Raw genomic sequence first — 20,011 nt, forward strand, 5'->3', positions numbered from 1 at the left:
CAATAGGGGCGGAAAGCAAAAACACCCATGTATACTGCATTGGGTGCACATTGAATAGGCCCCAGGTAGTGAAAATTGGTAGTGAAATCCGGAGTCCCCCACTATGCATGCTTCATAATCAGATCTTTGTTTTGACATGTAAAAACCCGAATTTAATCCAAATGTTTTTGTCTTTCTCTAAAGTTAAAAAGAAAAGAACAAAGTAAATCTCCACGTAAAGGGTAAACTTGGAAGCGACAAGCATATTGCCTCTAGCGTGAAAAGTGTTTTGGCTTGTTGACCTTGACACTTGGTGTTGCATCACTTCTCCTTTCAAATTGTGTCTGCATGGCAAGATGTGTTATTTTAGCTTGAAAGGTCAATAGTGATTGCTTTATGACAGATGTACATGTTTCTTGGTTGCTGTGTCCAGCCAGATTTAAAATGTTTCAGCCTAACTGTGACATTCAATCTCCCATTATAACAGGCTTAGGAGTACGCAACAGAGCAGGCAACGGAAAGCCATCTTAAAACAAGAATTAGAAAACAATGCTGCTGCTGCAGCAGCAAACAGCAGTAGTAACAGCAACAACAATAACACCGCCACCAACACAACCACTAGCAACACTACGAGCAACACTACCAGCAACACTACCAGCAACACTACCAGCAACACTACCAGCAACGCCACCAGCAACGCCACCACCAATGCCGCCACCACCAATGCCGCCACCAGCAACGCCACCAGCACAGCTACCAGTGAGGTGTGCCCAAACCATACCACTACCGCAAGCGGCTCGGCGACGCCGACCAACAAGGACTCCGAGGAGAACAGTGTCAAGGGTGAGACAGCCAGTGAGGCTGGTGACAAGGCAAGCAAAAGTGGCCGAGATGAGGAAGAAGACAATGAGGACCCTGCAAACGACAGTGGCAACGAAAGCGATGACCCTCAGGAGGCAGACAATGCGGAAGAGGAAGAGGTGAGTGCACAGGGTTGTGACTTGCTTGAAAGTAACATTCTTTTGATGGCACACTGGCATACGCTCATTTCACAAGTTAGCCTCCTTTCACTGACAAAGGGTACCTGACTAAAGTAATAGTCGCGCTTAAAAAGGCCTTGAAACACTTTTCTAACTAATTGTAGAATGGCCTCACTGTAAAGTACATTGTCTCACAAATCTTGTGCCACAAAAATTTTTCGAATCCTTCAACTATAAGTGGAGTTCTTGTGCCGATACCCGGCATTCTCTCTCTTTTCATCTCTGCTAGCATGCTGGAAGCTACACCCAGCGACAACTTTCTGTTTAACTGCAGTGAAAGCTACGGAGCCAAAGCACACATTTTTTGTTCTTCACATCTGCATGTAGCCAGCGAATGTATGCAACTGCAAGCTACGTACCATAAAACAAACCATACTACTTATTATGTTTGTTTTTGCTCAAGATTTATTTAATAGATAATAAAATAATTTCTTAGGAAAGGGATTTCCATTTCATGCTGTTCCTAGTTTTATGACTTTCGCGTGTCAATGTCTGGTTTTCCTGGTCATATAATCCGCAAGCATAACTTCAGCAATACTTGGCCTAATAACTCAAGAACAGAAGAATTGCACTTGCGAATGCGTGCGCGTAGCTTTGGCTGTGTTACCACAGAAAATTGTCGTCATGTATACGTAGTGAAAAAGCCAAGAGGGCAAAGCGTTTGCCAAAGTTTGAGGGTTGCAGCGGCGAAAGGGCTTGTCGCGGCCCCTTGTGGTGGCCGTAGTAGACTACACCACGCAGCATGCTGCTGCCACATTGAAGGCCACGTGCAGCAGAAGCAATTAAGCATAGAGCAAAGATGAAATTACTTTTCTATCTTTTTGAGATTGCAGACATATGTATTTCTTGTTTATTTAACTCAAAATTTGCAATTATGTGTTACTGAAAATGCACTTGCAATTGCGAAATTAGCCAATAGCACTAGTGGGCCAAATGCTTCTAATGACATCATTGCGGATGCGAGAGCAAGCAACTGTTCACTGCTTGTGACGCAAGATTGTAAATTCCCTGCAGCATGCAGTGCAATAATATTTGGCTCACATGTTTGCAGAAGCCTCGCTGCAATATTGTAATCAAGTGCTTTTTAAAGAATTTAAGCACATTATTTCCTGTTCATTTGGGCGAAGCTTATCATTTGCGCCGTTCGTGCAAAGCACAATAGCATGCGTTTGGCGTTGTCTTGATACCGAGCATCATAATACAGACACGTGTGCATGTGCATTTTTCCCAGAGCCTACCACTTGGTATGCTAAAAGGATTCACATATATATTTGCCTTCAAATTTAAACAGATAAAGTTTGGAACAAAACTAATCACATTAAAGGGTTTAATTTTGTTTACTTCAAGGCACTGGTGTAAACCGTGGTAACACGACTGTTAATTGCACTGTGCGACTATGGTAGCAGAGCTCCGCTGTTTTCTACTCATCCGAGTGCAAAGCAGTGTCAGCACATAGTGCAGGCATGTAGAGAACAACTAGTAGAAGCCACTTCTGCATTTGCTTTAGAAGAACTTGGAGCTAGCACCAAAGGCAAAGGCCTTCACTTCAAGTCTGGACCTGACTACCAGCAGAACTGGTGGAAGGAGGCTTGATTCATCATGAATTGAATGACCCTTGTAGATATGTGTTCATTTGAACAGCTCAGTTCTCTTGTGGTAGCATTTATTTTTTGCTTTGATCAGAAGTACTATATTTACTGGTATATGATGTGTCAGCCTATTATCAGCGATGATAAAGTAGGGCAGGAAAGAAACTGGTAATAGTATTAGCAGCATTATTTATGTGTTTACGAGTGCGCCTGGTTACAGTGCCAAGGAAGACGAATACATACATAAAATTCACAGGACGGGCACCAGTCCTTCATCTTCTTTGTGCTGTAACCATGTTTCGCAATTCCAGTAAACAACTAGCCCAGCTTTCAGCCAGAGTAAGCCTTTCTCACCCGTCAATCACAGCCATAGAAAGTAATAGATAGTGAAGCCAGAGAAAGCATAAGGGAAAGTATTGACTCGTGTAAAAGCCGCACTTTTATCTTCCCAATTTTGACGAGGTGCGGCCATTGCATGGGACTGAACCTTTTGGTCAAAATGGTGCCAGCGGAGCCTTGTGCACACCCTGGTTCCTCGGGTGTGCTGTAAAAACTGGACTATAGGTCGGACCGGAATATAGGTTGATCCCTCAACTAACAATTCTAAAAATGAAAAAAATCTTTTTCGATGGCAAAAGTACCGAAAGACACCCTTACTTTGAAACAAATGCGACTCAGCCGGTTGCACAATGATGACAGTATTTATTTAAGTGCTGCTCGCATGTGCACCTGGCCAAGTTTTTAACAGTAGCGCGCGACTATCGACCCGCGTGCTTGTCAGCACCTTATTAACGGCGCTGAGCAGCGAAACAAATGAGATACGCGCATGTGTACACATGCGCTTACTTTTGCTATTTCGCCGCTAGGTGCCGTGATAAGGTGCTGATAAACACTCGGGTCGATGGTTGCGCGATAATGTTAAAAATTGGCTGGGTGTACAGTACACAAAAGGGCACGAATTGTGCAAGCACTACTCCGAATCAGAGCAACGCCTTTGATCAGATTTGTCCGAACTAGAGCCGGATGACGAGTGCTTCTCGCTGCCCAGTCCAGAGGCGAGCGTGATCTCTACCGCTTTCGAATGGATGCATTTGGCAGTCACAGGCAGCGATCTTACACGCAGCTCCCGGATGAACTCTGCAACCTTGCCTTCCAGTTCTGCGGTCCACTGCGATCCGCCCACGAAATGACGTTTTCTTTTGGTTGCTGCAAGTTGCTACGTTGCTTTTGCCTCCGCCACTACCGAATGCTCTTTACGGATACTCCAAGTTCGCGCTGTGCTGCCAGGTTGCCGTGGGCTACCGCATACTCAATCGCCTTTTTCTTGAAGGCGATGGTGCATTGACGTCGGCTTCCGATTATTTTGAAACAAAATGTGAAAACGCAGCCTTTAACCAACATAACTTTGTGACAATAAAAACGCAAAATTCCGGTGCCACAATATTGCCACACCGTGCTGCTGCTGATGGCGATGGCGAAGGCGGCTGTTTACTTCATCCGCCCATTGTTGCAAGACTTCCATAGTTTTTCCACTAATGTCCGGTATATAAGACGAGGGTCGACTTTTCGCAATTGTTCTTTGAAAAAAAAGTTCGACCTATATTCCGGTTTTTACGGTACCATTGCATCAGACGTCAGCGTGCAGCTCGTGATCTAGTAGGGGCATGCGGAAGTACGCAGCACACAAAAGTTCGCCGATGCACTGCATTGGGGCACCAAACTCGATTGCTTCTGTGTTGGAATATCTCTCTCTCTCTATATATATATATATATATCTCCCCTCCCAATTTTGGGCTTCCAAGTTGTTAGGGGTGCAGCCCTTACACAGGTGCGGCCCTTACACAGGTCTATACGGTAGTTGTTTTGTTAAATAATATGGTAAACGGAAATGAAAGTGGGTGAATAAGATAACTGGCCACAGCTGGGAGCCGCACCCATATCTCTCACATTACGTGTGCAGTGCTTTACCAAATAAGCTACCACAGCGGCTATCCCGCCCACTTTCTTGCATATTTGCATATGTGCTCATTAGCCTGGGGGGTGTTAGCCAATGCCGCTCATGGCCAAGACGGCAGATGTAGAATGGAAGCGCAACATTCTTTAGTTGCAGGCATCACAGAATATGTGTGCTTAAAAATAGGTAACTTGCCAGTAAACCCTCGTATGCTGCCTTCGAGGCCTTCGCTATGCAATGAGCGAGAAGAAAAGGGGATCCGAGAAACTATTTTTTGTTTTTGTTAGTCACAACCACACATAGCTGAAGGGCTTTTTCCTACTACACAGCTACACGGCTGTGTGGCTACACAGTCTCCACATTGTCAACTGTTGAACTTTGTGCACTCGTTTTGATGTCTCCATGGCATCTTTCTGTGTCAAATGCATCTACCATAGGTGAAGGGTTGACGAATAAAAGTTTGGCTTGCCTTGCACCTGGATAGAAACAATGCACAAAAACATGCAGTTCTGCTCAGTCTTCTTGACAGTGGCACACACTCCTCACATGCTGCTTCACCTTGAATATGGTTTGGGAACCTTGTGCAGTGAAGCCAACCCAGAGGACGAGTAACAGCATTTCAACATTCAGTGCATTTCGAAATAACAGCTGTGTGCTTGAATAGACCATCTTTCCTTTTAGTATGCTTTGTGACCGCATCTGTATATTGTGGTTATATCTTTACAGGACAGTGAATCAAGTCTCACTAACGAAGAGTTGGAGAAGAGGATAGCAAACCTTTCAAAGGTTGGACTTTTTCTGTCTAGTTTTGTGGAGGGATATGAAGTAGCATTGATGTAGACTCAAGATTTGTCAAACAATGGCGTTAGAGCTGCTTGAATGCTTAAGAATCAAAGTAGTAGGGCTGTGTGAATACCAGATAGTACATTTCTAATCGAATATCCATTCGAATCAAGAAAAACAAAAGTCTAATATCGAATTTAAAAATTTCAAGGATGCTTAAGCTTCGCCTTTAAGAGTGGAATGCGATGGCATTCAAAGATCCTTTACTGCTTCTCATGCTTCCCGGCAATTGCAGCATATGTAACCGTAATGTTTACCGGAAAATGCTCGCGGCGTATGCTATGCATGAAGGGAAGCTTTCTGGTAGAAATGCGCCCTCATGCATGGGCCGCAATGCAGCGAAGGCGAGCACCATCTGGAACTCTTTCAAGGAAGTGGGTGCGCCGCTCCGTGAATGGAGATATTTACACGCCAGTGTGTGCAAGTGGTGGATGCCGTCTCCAGTCTATGCATTGTAGAAACGCTGGAAAAGGGGTTTGTTTGAGTTTTGGCATAACAGAATTAGGTTTTCTTATATATTCAAATTACAGTCCAAGAGCTATCATGTCTGTAGGTTGTGTGTAAGTCATAGTTTACAATTTTTCCACGTATTTTAGCTTGAGAAATTCAATTAGTTCAATCAATTCCTTGCGCATCACATGGAACCATGCATACCTAGGTATGTGTGGTCTGAAAATATTTTTACTGAAATGACGCCACACGCGGGACACTGACGCCGACACTGGATTTTCTACAACTCGGGCTCCCTAACTATCACGTTAATGTCATGATTTTTCAAAAATGTAATGCTTATAAATTTTGGGCAAGAAAATATGGTACTGCAGATGCTCGGAAGGCTTGTAGTATTGCATAAGAATGCAGCAAGCTATCAGTAACTTAGGTACATAGAAATTAATACTATGGTCTATACCCTTATTCAAGGGAAGACTAAATTAGTACGCCAGCACTGATTACAGTTCAATACTGTAGTATATGAAGATCTGGAAAATATCTTTTAGCAATATAATTTCTGTTGAACAGACTCACACGCCTTTTTTTTCTCTGAAACTAATGAATTAAACTCACAGAGAACTTTCTGTGGTTATGAAGGGAAAGCTATGGGTGAGTGGCTGCTGCACATGTGTTACCCCGCCAAGTAGTCCTGCATCGTTTGACAGTGCTTTTGGTTGCTCGGAACAGATGCTTAATCGATGCAGCTTCCACGTGCAATCATTTCTCATTTCCCCAGATGTGAAATGTTAAAGCTGCAAAATAAGTAAACCTTTACGCTAGGTGGTGCGCTCTGTCTTATTTAACTGTTGCTAATAAGGTGTTTATGTTTTCTCTTTCCCAGCCTAAACCAATGTGGATTAAAATGCAGGACTCTTTTCAGAAGCACTCTCGCTAGTACCCTAGTGTCTCATTGTCAGGTTCAGCATGATTTGCCATCTGTCAAAGATTCTGAAATCTGGAGGATCACGGCAAGTTTATGCGGAGTTTCAGCATTCGGGCACTGTGTGGGTGATCCTCGCATCGCGCTGACGTCGGGGAGCACTCGCAGTGACAAAGTCCGCTACCGGCGCATCAGCCGGTGCGGCCTGTTCGTGGCACACTTGACGCTCCTTTTGTGGCGAAAACAAAGTGAAACACTTGCTTGGGCAGCATCGAGCACGAGGGGTTTCGTGATGCATGTGACAAATGGCAGTGTACGGGTCTCTGCAACGTATATATAGAAAAATCAAATTATTCGAACATTCGCCATGTGATTTGATGACATCGAGTATTTGCAAACTCCTACTAATAGTATAAGGCAAAGAATGTAACCATTTGAGAAAGTGCATTTGAGCCCATTAAGAACCCAAGACAGAAAGAGGGCGAGGGGCGAACACCTTCCCTGCCCTTCCTGCTTCCGATGCCTCATGTTGCCAATGAATGGGAATTAGGGCATTAAAAGTTGCTCCATGCCTTTTTTTGACCTTGATCTCCTTATAGTACCATGGTTGAAGTATGCCTAAAGCAAAAAGTTAGTGCGATATGTTTATAAAATTTATTTCACATTTTCAGACATTGTCACCTTCAGTATATTCCCCATTTGAGGCAGTACACAATCAATACTTTTCTGAAATGTCTTTCCTTTTACACCAGTTAGCATTTAGGCAACAAAACAGTAGTCGCAGCAAGCTAAATCCGGCAAGTAGGGAGAAAATTCTCTCGTAATTCTCAAAAGCACTGTGCCAGGCGTGAAAACAGCCCTTTGACATTCTCTCTGTAGACCTGTTGCAACATTTGGTCAACTTCTGCATCACTTCTGCCAAATATCACTAGAAGTTTGGCATAGAGCCTTTGTTCTGTCTCCTACTTTGCAGACTTGTGGAACAGACCTTATATGCAACAGAAATAAAAAATAAACTGTCCAACCTTTTACATTAAGCTGACACTGTGTGTATATGTGCATTCCTTCAGCAACAGGCACAGTTCCAGAACAAGGTGGCCAAGGCAAGCAACAGCATACGCGCTGTAATGCTGGGCCAAGATCGCTTTCGACGCCGCTACTGGCTGCTTCCTGTTGCCGGGGGCATCTTTGTGGAAGCCATGGAGTCCTGTGAGCAGGATGGCATGGGTGACTTTGTAGCCACCGATTACATGGCCGACGAGGAAGATAGCAGCAGTGAGGACTCTTCAGTTACCAAGGAGGTCATCTCTGCCAGAGGGAATAACACTGTCATGAAGGAGGAGAAGCAAGAGGAAGGGGAAGAGAAGGCAGCAGATGACAGCAGCAAGCCCCCCCTTGCACCTGTGAAGCAGGAGCCTTCTGAGCCAAAGCAGCAGCAGCAACCAGATGACGACGTTACTGAGGTAGACACTTCGATGACTAGTGAGGTCAAGAATGAAGTTGAAATGGCCGAGAAGACGGAATCCAACAACAATGAGGAGCTCGAGAAGAAGCAGAAGGAAGACGAGCCACCTCCAAACTCCAACGAGAAGAATTCATCCACCGCTACCAAAGAAGCTTCCTCTGCTGCAGCTGTGCCAACATCGGCGGCTAACCTCTCTGCTGTGACAACATCAGCAACCTCTGTTCCAGTGGTTCCAGTGACCAAGGAAAAGAGTCCATTGCCGGAGCCAACCCTGGAACAGAGCTGGATGATGCATTCACCCTTCTTTGCATCCATTATTGCGGGCAACATGCTGTTCAACAGTGGCACGTTCCCAGCCCCTGCTGCCCCACCTTCTTCGTCACCGAGCTCATCGCCACAGATGGCAGCAGCAAGCACTGTGGCGGCATCTATGGGGAAAGATGGTGCTTCTCAACTCCTGGGTGGCTTCACCACTCCTCTTTCGGCAGAGCAGATGCTGAAGAACCTAGCCCAAAAGAAGCCCAAGCCATGGTTTAGCTTGCTGCCGCGGGTGCCCTGTGATGAAGGGTCCCTGGTGAGACTTCCTGGCTCAAAAGACATAGATGACGACGACATTGAGGAAGAGGCAGCGTCCACTGCTGGCTCCACAATGGGCAGCAGCCGAATTGTGAGTGTGATAGAAACAGAGGACACCACCAACCAATATGACAAGCCACAGCCTGTGCCTCCAGGTGGGTGCATCATTCTCTTCCTTACTTCTGTGTGGCTAAAGATGTCTCACATTTACTTGCAGCTTGTAGTCAATGGGACAGCGTTCTGTGTGGAGATATTTTACTAGCTGGAGGTGTAGTGCTTGTGCTTGTTGTTTTGAATTTTGTCATCGGTCCTGTATGCACTAAATGTCATAAATTTTGCTCTCTTTTATTTGCTCTTTATTTTCTCAAGATCCTGTTCTGGGCAGGCTCTATAAGGGCCTGCAGTAAAGCAGCTATGTACAGCTAGTAAAGCAGTAAAAAGTATAGCTATGTCACAGCTGTACTTTTTCTACTGACAGTTATGTACTTCGGAACCAATGAAGGGCAAAACATGGGTACCCACAGCGTTTAGCAGTTGTTAGGCACAAATAGTCGCATACTGCAGTCATTCAAATTGCAGTAGAACCCCTCTAATGTTTTCCATGGGACCACAAGAAAAGAGCATAGTAGCTAACAAAAGCATTACGCAGACATGCATCCTCGCGAGTCGTCGAACATTGCCATTCACAGCTATCACTAGGAGTGGGCGAATATTTATTTTAATGCTCATATTCGATTAGACAAATGTATAGTATTTGTAAATGTTCGAATATTCGGTTGGATACGAATATTCTAATCAAATTGAATATATTGCTGGCTGTGTGGGAGTAAGCACGGTTTTTAGCATTTGTTTCCATCTAATGTAGGAATATCGGAGAGATCTTGTGCTTAATTGTGTGACAATTTCATGCTGCCACTGAACGTCTAAACTTTGTGGGATGCAGGAAAGCCAGCCTCTCAGTAGCAAGGGGCACGGGTTTGCGGACAGCAAGGGTGCACTTGGCCGACCCACCCCTTTTTCTTTTCCTTTCTTTCTTCATTTTCTCTTTCCTCTTTCTTAAGTTTATTTATTTATTTCTTTATTTTTCATCAGTGCCACCTCCAGTTCTGAGCTTATAGCTTGACAGCAAGTGCAATGAGGGACAACTGGCTCAGGCACAAATGCCTTAGGGTTTCTGGGCATTTGTTGCGGTATAATAAGGCACAGGCTGGCGATGACAGCTAGTGGGAATGACTCAATTTTTCAAGTTAACGTGAGCCAGACACACAATGTTATAGTATAACTGCTTACTAGTCTAGTTTTTTAACGTTGACAATTCAATTGCAATGTTCCAACATAACAGATTAACCCAACTTCCTAATAAATGCATGTGCATATCATTATTCGATATTTGAAGCTGGATATTCATATTTGATTCGTATGCAAGAATTTTGATATTTGCACACTCCTGCCGCCAACCAGTTGCAATAAGCATCTTAACCTGTTTCACAACGCATGCGGCATAGGAAGTGTACTGCACGCTTTTAATAAGCATTAAAAAATCCGCCGCCGTTATCTGCTGCAGGCGGCACAAAGTGAGCTTTTTGCGGCATCATGTAATTGTATTGCAGCATTGCCTACCAGCCCAATTTCGCATTTGTGTCTTAAAACAACAATACATGTTTCATGTCGCTCAGGCATCACATATGTCATCTTCTCGTGCGGCAACAATTCTCACTGAGTGGGCACGTCAAAACTTCCCTCCGAAGTGCCCTGCCCAAAAGCTGCTGAATGTTAGCTGGCTGAAACCACAAAGATGATGACAGCGCGCATCTCTGGCCACTCAGGCCTCACGATATAAGCATGCATCAGCATCTCATGCTGTAAAGATTCACAGAACGCTTCACTTTATGTAGATGCCAACTAGAGTTGAGTCTATGAAAATTTTTAGTGTTTCTGGATTGTACGTTTTCGCGATTAGTATGTATTTCTCTGTCCCCCCTGCCAAAAAGAAGAAAGAAATGTATGAACGAGGCTCTACTGCACTTTGTGTTCTTTTTTCTCTGGGGTGGTGTTATAAACGCAGCACTGTGAGGCTACAGATGCCTATATAGTTAGGTAATAAATGGAGCAGTATCTGTCCCTCTTTATTGCTATTCAAGAAAAAGCCACACAACGTAATATATTGAGTAACGTGTTTGTGCAACTGCTACATACTAAGCATATATTTTGTTTAGTTTCATTGTTTGTGAAGTATAATTTGGATGGCCACAGGGTTTACCTTGCATTATGTCTATTTATATAAGGGATGGGTCTTGTTACTGTAACGATAAACCAAGGAGTGATTGTAAGCGGGGTGTCCTGCTATGCAGAGTACCTGCGGGGCTGGTGGCGCATCACTGATTCTGCCCAGCTGCGAACCTTGATGGGATCTTTGCACAGCAATGGAATCCGAGAGAAGGCTCTCCTGAAGCAACTGGAAAAGAACTTCAACTACGGAACTGTGACCTGCATACCAAACAGCCAGCAGGGTATGTGCACTTCAGCTGACAGTGTTGTGTTTATTTCCACACGTCACCTTAAAATTACTAGCAAATAAATACCTGCAATAGAAAAGTGCCAAGGGAAGGAAAGCACAGTCATTGACAGCAGAAGATTAGGTGGGGTGATGCAATTAGGAAATTTGCAGGTGCAACTTGGAATCAGCTAGCGCAGTACAGGGTCAGTTGGAGATTGCTAGGAGAGGCCTTCGGCCTGCTGGCTGCCCACGTTGTCCCTGCAAACTTCTTAATCTCATCCGCCCACCTAACTTTCTGCCGCCCCCTACTACACTTCCCTTCCCTTGGAATCCAGTCCGTAACCCTTAATGACCATCGGTTATCTTCCCTCCTCATTTATATACCACGTGTGATGGTGATGGTGAAATGCCTGCTGCTCACTTACCGTATCTACACGATTGGGGGTCGACTCGAATGTAAGTCAACCCTCCAATGACGTGTCAGGAAGAAAAAAAGGCATATTTGTGGGCACATTCCATAACAAAAACTTATTAGCAGCTGGCATGGTCACTGGACTACTCGTCTTCACTTGTGCCATCAGCCTCACTAGTGCTGCCATTGTTATTGCTGCTACAGTCCTAAAGCACGTCATCGTCCAGCGAAATCTCGCATTTCGCAAATGACTGCATCGTGACATCTTGTGGAACAGGCGTCCATGCCGAAAACACCTAACCACACACAGCCATCAGGGAGGCTCTTTTAACACATCCAGTTGGTGTAAGTTCACAGTCTTCTGCCGCCAGCCACTCGTATTCATGGCAGAGCAGGTCCTTAAAAGGCTTGTTCACGCCAACATTGAGTACGCAACATATATGTAACCAATTTTTCTCTTATGTCACTAGCCAGCCATTTGTTTAGGTTCCTACTTGCAACTAGAACTGTTGTCATTCACCTCAGTGGCATTGCTTGCTGCTGCTTCTTTGTCGTCATCAGCCCACAGTGCGTCATGTTCTGTGCTGTCCAAGCCGTTTGAAATTCCAGTCTTTTGAAGCTGCAGATGACCATATCGCTGGGAATTCCGCTCCACGCCTTCAGAATTCATCCGCAGAGCACATTGATGGACGGCTTCCTTATTTTGCCTACTGCAGTAAGGTCGTCATTTCCCTCAGCCATCCACTCCGTGTACAGCCGCCGCACGTTGTCCTTGAATGGCTTATTGATAGACACATCATGGGGCTGTAGCACAGACGTCGAGCCACCTGGGATCATGGCAGTGTCTGTGCGCACTTTTCATTTGGCGCCATTTAATTTTCATTTCTTTCATATTGATAATAGCAGTTGCTTGTAGAATCTGTCTTACACACAAAATGTGTCACTGATTGTGTGGAGTCCTGCTGTATAACTATTTGTGCACTAGCCTTGCTGCCAGTGAAATCAAGTGTGTGGACTGAGAGACCTCACTTTCTGTTGCAGATGTTGGCCTGGAGATAACAGACCTTGATCGGGAAGTGTCTGAGAAGCATGGTGGGGCCCCACCTCCAGACTACGAGGACCAGTGGTCACCTGATGTTGCCCTGCGGGTGGATTTGGCCATGCTGGCCCAGGTGGAGGCATTAGAGCAGCGGCTCTTCGGTGCCTGCATGGAAGTCAAGGTGAGTCACTGATCTCTGCTGATCTTAGTAATCGGATATCTTGCTTGTTGGAAAATAGCAGGGGTCCCAGACATGTTGCTTGCATGGCTGTCTTGAATTCCCACCGCTTTCCTTTGAAATGCTTCCAAGGCACAATCAATATGGTATGGTATCAACACAAGCATGGTAGTCAGCTTCAATGCATAAAAGTAACGCTCAAATAAAGCTGCAGGAATGTTTAGGTTCTTCAACGTATCTTAACTCCAACATAACATTCCCCTTTAAAGTCATGTGTGCACCTGCTATGCAAGGTATCCTAATTCTGATGCTATATATATATATATATATATGATGATATATATGCATATATATATGATATATATGTGTATATATATATATATATATATATATATATATATATATATATATATATATATATATATATATATATATATATATATATATAATATATTGCTACGGGATAGTATTTCCAATGACGAAGAGCCGAGCAGTAAGAAGACGACGACGACGATTGGAAGCTAGTGCGGGCTGTTGCCTCTTGGCCAACTGCGGCGTATTGCCTTGTAAATATACTTGTAAATAGCTTTTCGTCGGTGTCTTCCTACGCAACATATCTGGTGGAGGTGGACGTTCCCTGTACCTCGTCACGGAGCTTCGCAGTGGACGGTACGTCGAGCCTTCCTTCATGGCTCCCGTCGACGACAACCCGGCTCCGACTCCTGCTGCCACTTCGATGACCTACATCACCCTCTCCGCTCCCCGTGATCCTGGCGTATTCTCGGCAAAAGATGGGGAAGACGTCGAGGACTGGATCAGCCTGTACGAACACGTCAGCCACAATAACCGGTGGGACCCTACTATCATGCTCGCCAACGTAGTCTTTTACCTCGGTGGCACACCTCGAGTTTGGTATCGGACGCACGAAGATGAGCTGACCAGTTGGGATTCGCTTAAGCAAAAGCTTCGAGACTTGTTCGGCAACCCCTATGGTCACCAACTTGCCGCGCAGGAGGCGCTTTCCGGTCGTGTGCAGACGTCCACGGAGCCCTACGTCACGTACATTCAGGACATCTTGGCTCTATGCCGCAAAGTTGACGCACACATGACTGAGTCCGACAAGGTCTCCCACATCCTCAAAGGCATTGCCGATGACGCCTTCAACTTGCTCGTATTTAACAACGTGGCGACGGTGGATGCAGTTATAAAAGAGTGCCGCCGCCTGGAACTCGCTAAAAGCCGACGTATCGACCAACAGTTTGCCCGTCTGCTCAACACCCCAGTGACATCGTTGCTCCTATTACTCCCTTCGGACGCCGCTCCCAGCCGGAAAACTAGACGATGCAGCGCCTCGAGGTGACGCTTCCATTGCTCCCTACGCCGCCAAATCCTCTCCTGACGTTGCCCACTCATCTGAACCTTCTTGACGTGCAAGTCGACGGTGTTCCTGTATCTGCTCTCATAGACACTGGGGCGCATTTGTCGGTAATGAGCGCTGACCTTCGTAAGCGGCTGAGGAAAATAATCACGCCCGCCACAACGCCTGTTGTCCGTGTCGCCGATGGCGGAACAGCCCCTGTAAGTGGTATGTGTGCCGCCCGCGTCTCCTTCGCCGATCGCTCCACTACCGTGCTATTCACAGTCATTGCTCACTGTCCCCACGACATCATCCTCGGCCTAGACTTCCTCTCCGCACATTCTGCTCTCATCGATTGCTCTGCCAGTACTCTCTGCCTCGACCTGCCTGTTCTGGATCCCGCTGAACAACACCCTACTCGCCTCAGTTACGTCAACTTCGTTCGCTTGCCACCTTCGGCACTGACTTATGTTGACTTCGTGTCATCCCCACCAGTGCCCGACGGTCACTACATCGCGGCTCCTATGCAAGACGTCCTCCTTACACACGGGATCACACTACCTCATACAGTTTTATCTATTACGTCGAATTGCATCTGCCTGCCAGTGGTCAATTTTGGCTTGACGACACAAGTGCTGCCACGCGGGATGTCTCTGGCCCAGCTTTCCTCATTCGAGGATCACTCTGTAGCATCGATTTCAGTAGAAGACAATCCAGCCGATCCTCCTCTACCATCGCAGTCGGCAACTTGTACCATCGCCAACTTACAGAAAATGATTGCACCCGACATGCCGTCCGAGCACGCTCGTGCGCTCTACCGCGTTCTGATTTCCTACCAAGATATTTTTTACTTTAACGATCGTCCTTTGGCCCAAACAACAGCTGTTAAACATCGCATTAATACTGGCGATGCCCCTCCTATTCATCGCCGCCCGTATCGAGTATCACCTGCTGAGCGTCAGGTTATTCACACCGAAGTTTGCAAAATGCTTGCCAAGAACATTATTGAACCGTCATGTAGTCCATGGGCGTCACCTGTTGTGCTGGTAAAAAAGAAGGATGGCTCATCGCGCTTTTGCGTGGATTATCGGCACCTTAACAGGGTTACCAAAAAGGACGTGTATCCCCTACCTCGGATTGATGACGCCCTTGACTGCCTCCACGATGCTCGCTATTTCTCCTCTATTGACCTTAGCTCAGGCTATTGGCAGATTGCTGAGGACGATCTCGACCGCGAGAAGACTGCCTTTGTAACACCCGACGGTCTTTATCAATTCAGGGTGATGTCGTTCGGCCTATGTAACGCTCCTGCCCCTTTTGAATGCATGATGGACTCCCTTCATGGTTTCAAATGGTCCACATGCCTGTGCTACTTGGACGACGTTATAGTATTCTCCCCAACATTCGCTACGCACCTCGAGCACCTCTCAGCAGTCCTGGACGTATTTCGGCGAGCCGGTCTGCAACTCAACGCATCGAAATGCCAATTCGGCCGTCGCCAGATTACCGTCCTTGGACATCTCGTTGACGCGAACGGAGTGCAACCGGACCCAGGCAAGATCCATGCTGTTACGCACTTCCCTGTTCCGAAGTGTGTCAAGGATGTGCGCAGCTTCATCGGCCTTTGCTCGTACATCAGCTGTTTCGTGGAAAATTTCGCGGCCATAGCACGACCACTAACCGAGCTTTTGAAAAAAGACGCCCCTTTCCAGTGGGGCGTTAACAAGGCTTCTGCATTTTCGCTTCTAATCGACCTTCTCACAACGCCTCCCGTTCTGGCCCATTTCGATCCTTCTGCGTCTACTGAAGTCCGTACTGATGCCAGCAGTCACGGAATTGGCGCAGTACTGGCACAACGCCAGCTTGGCCACGACCGTGTTATCGCTTACGCCAGCAGGCTCCTCTCGCCCGCTGAGCGCAACTATTCCATCACTGAGCGTGAGTGTCTAGCCATAGTTTGGGCGGTTGCGAAGTTCCGCCCATACTTATGTGGCCGACCCTTTTCCGTTATCACAGACCATCACGCGCTTTGTTGGTTATGCTCATTGAAAGACCCTACAGGAAGACTTGGTCGCTGGGCCTTACGCCTCCAAGAATATTCGTTCTCTGTCACCTACAAATCCGGCCGACTACACAAGGACGCTGACTGCCTGTCTCGCTACCCGGTAGACGAGCCTGACGACGCCGACAGTAGTACCGCCGACGGCATTTTCTCTGTGTCTGCCTTCGCTAACATCGCCGATGAGCAGTACCGAGACCTATCGCTGCGAGTACTCACCGAGCGTCTGCGTTCTACACCTACCGACGCATCCGTTCGCCGATATGTCCTCCAGGGTGGCATTCTGTACCGAAGGAACTTCCTCCCTGATGGCCCTGATCTTCTTCTTGTCGTGCCAAAACATCTACGACAGACTGTGCTCTTTGAGATGCATGACACCTTGGGGTAACCCGCACGTACGACCGCGTCCGCCGCCGCTTCTATTGGCCTGGTCTCGCTAGCTCCGCCGACGCTATGTTGCTGCCTGTGATCCCTGCCAGCGTCGGAAAACACCTCAGGTGCTACCTTCCGGTCATCTCCAGCCGATCACCGTCCCTGTGGAACCGTTCTTTCATGTTGCATTAGACCTCCTCGGTCCCTTTCCCACGTCATCCTCTGGGAACAAATGGGTAGCCGTCGCAACTGATTACGCCACCCAATACGCTATCACGCGGGCTCTCCCTACCAGTTGCGGCACTGACGTCGCGGACCTTCTCTTGCATGACATTATCTTAGTGCATGGCGCCTCGCGACAGCTGCTTACTGACCGTGGTCGTAACTTCCTCTCGAAAGTTATCGCTGACATTGTGCGTTCCTGCTCTATTCAACACAAGCTGACTACCTCATACCATCCTCAAACCAATGGCCTGACAGAGCGGTTAAACCGTACTCTTACCGACATGCTGTCCAAGTACGTTTCGAAGGACTACCACGACTGGGACGTTGCCCTTCCTTACGTCACATTTGCTTATAATTCTTCCCGGCACGACACCGCCGGATTTTCTCCATTTTATCTACTCTGCAGTCGCGAACCGACCTTGCCCTTTGACACGGTACTTCCTCCTGCTGCGACCTCAACAACCAAGTATGCGCGCGACGCCATCGCCTTCGCCGACCATGCACGCCAGCTTGCCCGTGCTCGACTGACGGACTCGCAAACCACGCAGCAGCGTCAGTACAACGCCCGCCACCGTGACGTACAGTTTTCGCCTGGTGCACTCGTGCTCCTGTGGTCGCCCTCTTGTCACGTCGGACTTTCAGAAAAGCTTCTTTCGCGATACACAGGGCCCTACCGCGTGCTGCGCCAGGTGACGCCTGTGACGTACGAAATTGCTCCTGTGAGCTCAACCTCGTCATCTACTCTGGCATCTAGTGATGTCGTGCACGTCGGTAGGCTCAAGAGCTACTACACTGCTTCAGAGTCCGGCCTTTAGTCGCTCCGGGACGGCGCTTTTGCCACCGGGGGTAGTGCTACGGGATAGTATTTCCAATGACGAAGAGCCGAGCAGCAAGAAGACGACGACGACGATTGGAAGCTAGTGCGGGCTGTTGCCTCTTGGCCAACTGCGGCGTATTGCCTTGTAAATATACTTGTAACTAGCTTTTCGTCGGTGTCTTCCTACGTGTATATATATATATATATAAGCACTTTGGAGCATCAAAATTAGGAGACACCTTGCATGGCAGGAGCACACATGAGTGTAAAGGGGAATGCTATGTTGGAGTCAAAATACGTTGAAGAAACTAAACATTTCTGCAGCTTTATTTGAGTGTTACTTTTTTGCACTGAAAAGCTGACTACCATGCCTGTGTTGATACCATACCATATCGATTGTGCCTTGGAAGCGTTTCAAAGGAAAGCAGTGGGAATTCAAGGGTAACAATAGGGTAACGCAAGGGTAACAATATATATATATATATATATATATATATATATATATATATTGTAACGCTTGCGTTAGATTATCCTTTTTCTTATTAATGCATTTGGTGTGAAGTTCTTTAATTGCGTAATTATTCATTTCTTTCTTTTATTATGATTTTTCTTTCTTTTCAGAATGACCTCTGTACAAATCTTGCAAAAGTAAAATTGATGATTTATTTAGGACTATCATACTTTCTAGCAATCTCTACCTGTCTGCATGTAGCATTAACAGCTGCCCACCAAATCTTTCCCAGTTATTGTGTCATCATTTCACTTTAGTTCGTGAAATTTTTTTGGTCACACTAAATACTATATGTGTTGCAGTGCGATCAGGCAGAGTCACCAGAGTTAAAGCTTCTGATCTTGGTTGCTGCAGTTGTTTATTGAGATGCCACCCACGAAATTTCGTACACGGTTACATTTTTGTTACAGCACTGGCGCCCCCCACCAAAGGTATCGGATGACCCATCAATACAGTACCGCCCATCCTGTGTGCTGCTCAACAAGAAACTGCTCGCGTCCTCTGATGACGATGATGAGGAAGACTCCAGTGCCTCTCAGGTGTCTGCCGCACCATCACCTAATGACTCCAAGGACAAAACTGAGGGCAAAGAAGGTGCCGATGCCACTGGGGAGGCAAGCGGTGATCGAGCGGATGCTGATGTCACTGTTGATGATGCAGACGCGTTACCATCATCACCAGATCATAAAGATGCATCGATGGACGATGCTGCCGCGAAGTTCTCAGCAGCCGAGGACAGCTCAAAGCAGGCCAGCCCGGCTCCAGAGGAGAACTATGTGAATGCTGTTGAAGTGGCCAAAGAACGGCTGCTGGGCCTGGAGTTGGGCATTGAGAGGCGGTATCTTCGTCCACCACTGGGGACAAGGTGAGAATGCTTAAATTCATTACTTGAGAGATATGCTTGCAGACAGTAAAGGATGCTGCTTTGCTGAATGCTGTTATTCATTGCATGCAAGGGTCTAGAAGGCAACGTGCACATCACCTGCAAATTGCATATGCTACATATACTTCAATTAGCTAACGCTTGATTTCATTTGTAAGTATCATCATACAGTTAAACCTCGATACTATAACCGTAAAAAACGGCAGTTTGCATTGTTATATTGAAATCCAACCTTTTATGGAAATCAGTGCAGCCACCAATATATTTTTCTTACATGGAAGCAGCCGCAAAAATTCAAAAAAAGCAAATTGAAGGAGAAAAAAAAATTCATTTTGTTGAATTTATGTCTGCGATGAAAGATACAGTTTCACATTGTGTCCGTGATATCTTCACATCAGCAGTATGAAGCAAAGCCAGCCGTGCTTTTGCGTTCACTCTGCCCCTGTGCCTGATACTGTCGCCCGTAGTGGGACAACGCTATCATGAAAAGCGGCAGCAGCGGGGGCCAAATGCTTCGTCTGCCTCTTGCGTCAACACATCACTGAAACTCGAGATTACGCCACCTTGCGTACGAAACATGCAGGAAGACAGCGCACATGATGCCAGGCCATCTTGACACGCCCACCTTTTTGCACATGTGGCAGATTATGTCTAAAACAAGGCGTGCGGCGCAGCATATGCACTCAGCTGCACTGACCGCGCTGACCTCCAACTCACTTAAGCTGCGAGCCAGCTTTTTCACCAGCCCCCTCACTCGGCAAACACCCACTCAAGGCTGACGTAACGCACAGCTTCTGCTACTGTCAGGCGTGAATCGCCCATGCTTTCGCTTTCCGTGTCGTC

General features: G+C 46.6%; 1 protein-coding gene across 7 annotated transcripts in view; it reads left to right on the forward strand.

Annotated features, from left to right (window-relative positions):
* Nucleotides 1–20,011, forward strand: part of LOC142582451 (bromodomain adjacent to zinc finger domain protein 2B-like) — a 119,725-nt gene that overhangs the window by 70,540 nt on the left and 29,174 nt on the right. For all 7 annotated transcript variants that reach the window (XM_075692186.1, XM_075692185.1, XM_075692190.1 and 4 more), the window contains 6 exons: nt 467–959; nt 5,289–5,348; nt 7,848–8,973; nt 11,170–11,328; nt 12,769–12,947; nt 18,696–19,150. In XM_075692186.1, the coding sequence (XP_075548301.1) occupies nt 467–959; nt 5,289–5,348; nt 7,848–8,973; nt 11,170–11,328; nt 12,769–12,947; nt 18,696–19,150 (2,472 nt within the window). The remainder of the gene's footprint in view (nt 1–466; nt 960–5,288; nt 5,349–7,847; nt 8,974–11,169; nt 11,329–12,768; nt 12,948–18,695; nt 19,151–20,011) is intronic.

The sequence above is a fragment of the Dermacentor variabilis genome, chromosome 5, assembly GCF_050947875.1.
Source record: "Dermacentor variabilis isolate Ectoservices chromosome 5, ASM5094787v1, whole genome shotgun sequence".
Taxonomy (NCBI): domain Eukaryota; kingdom Metazoa; phylum Arthropoda; class Arachnida; order Ixodida; family Ixodidae; genus Dermacentor; species Dermacentor variabilis.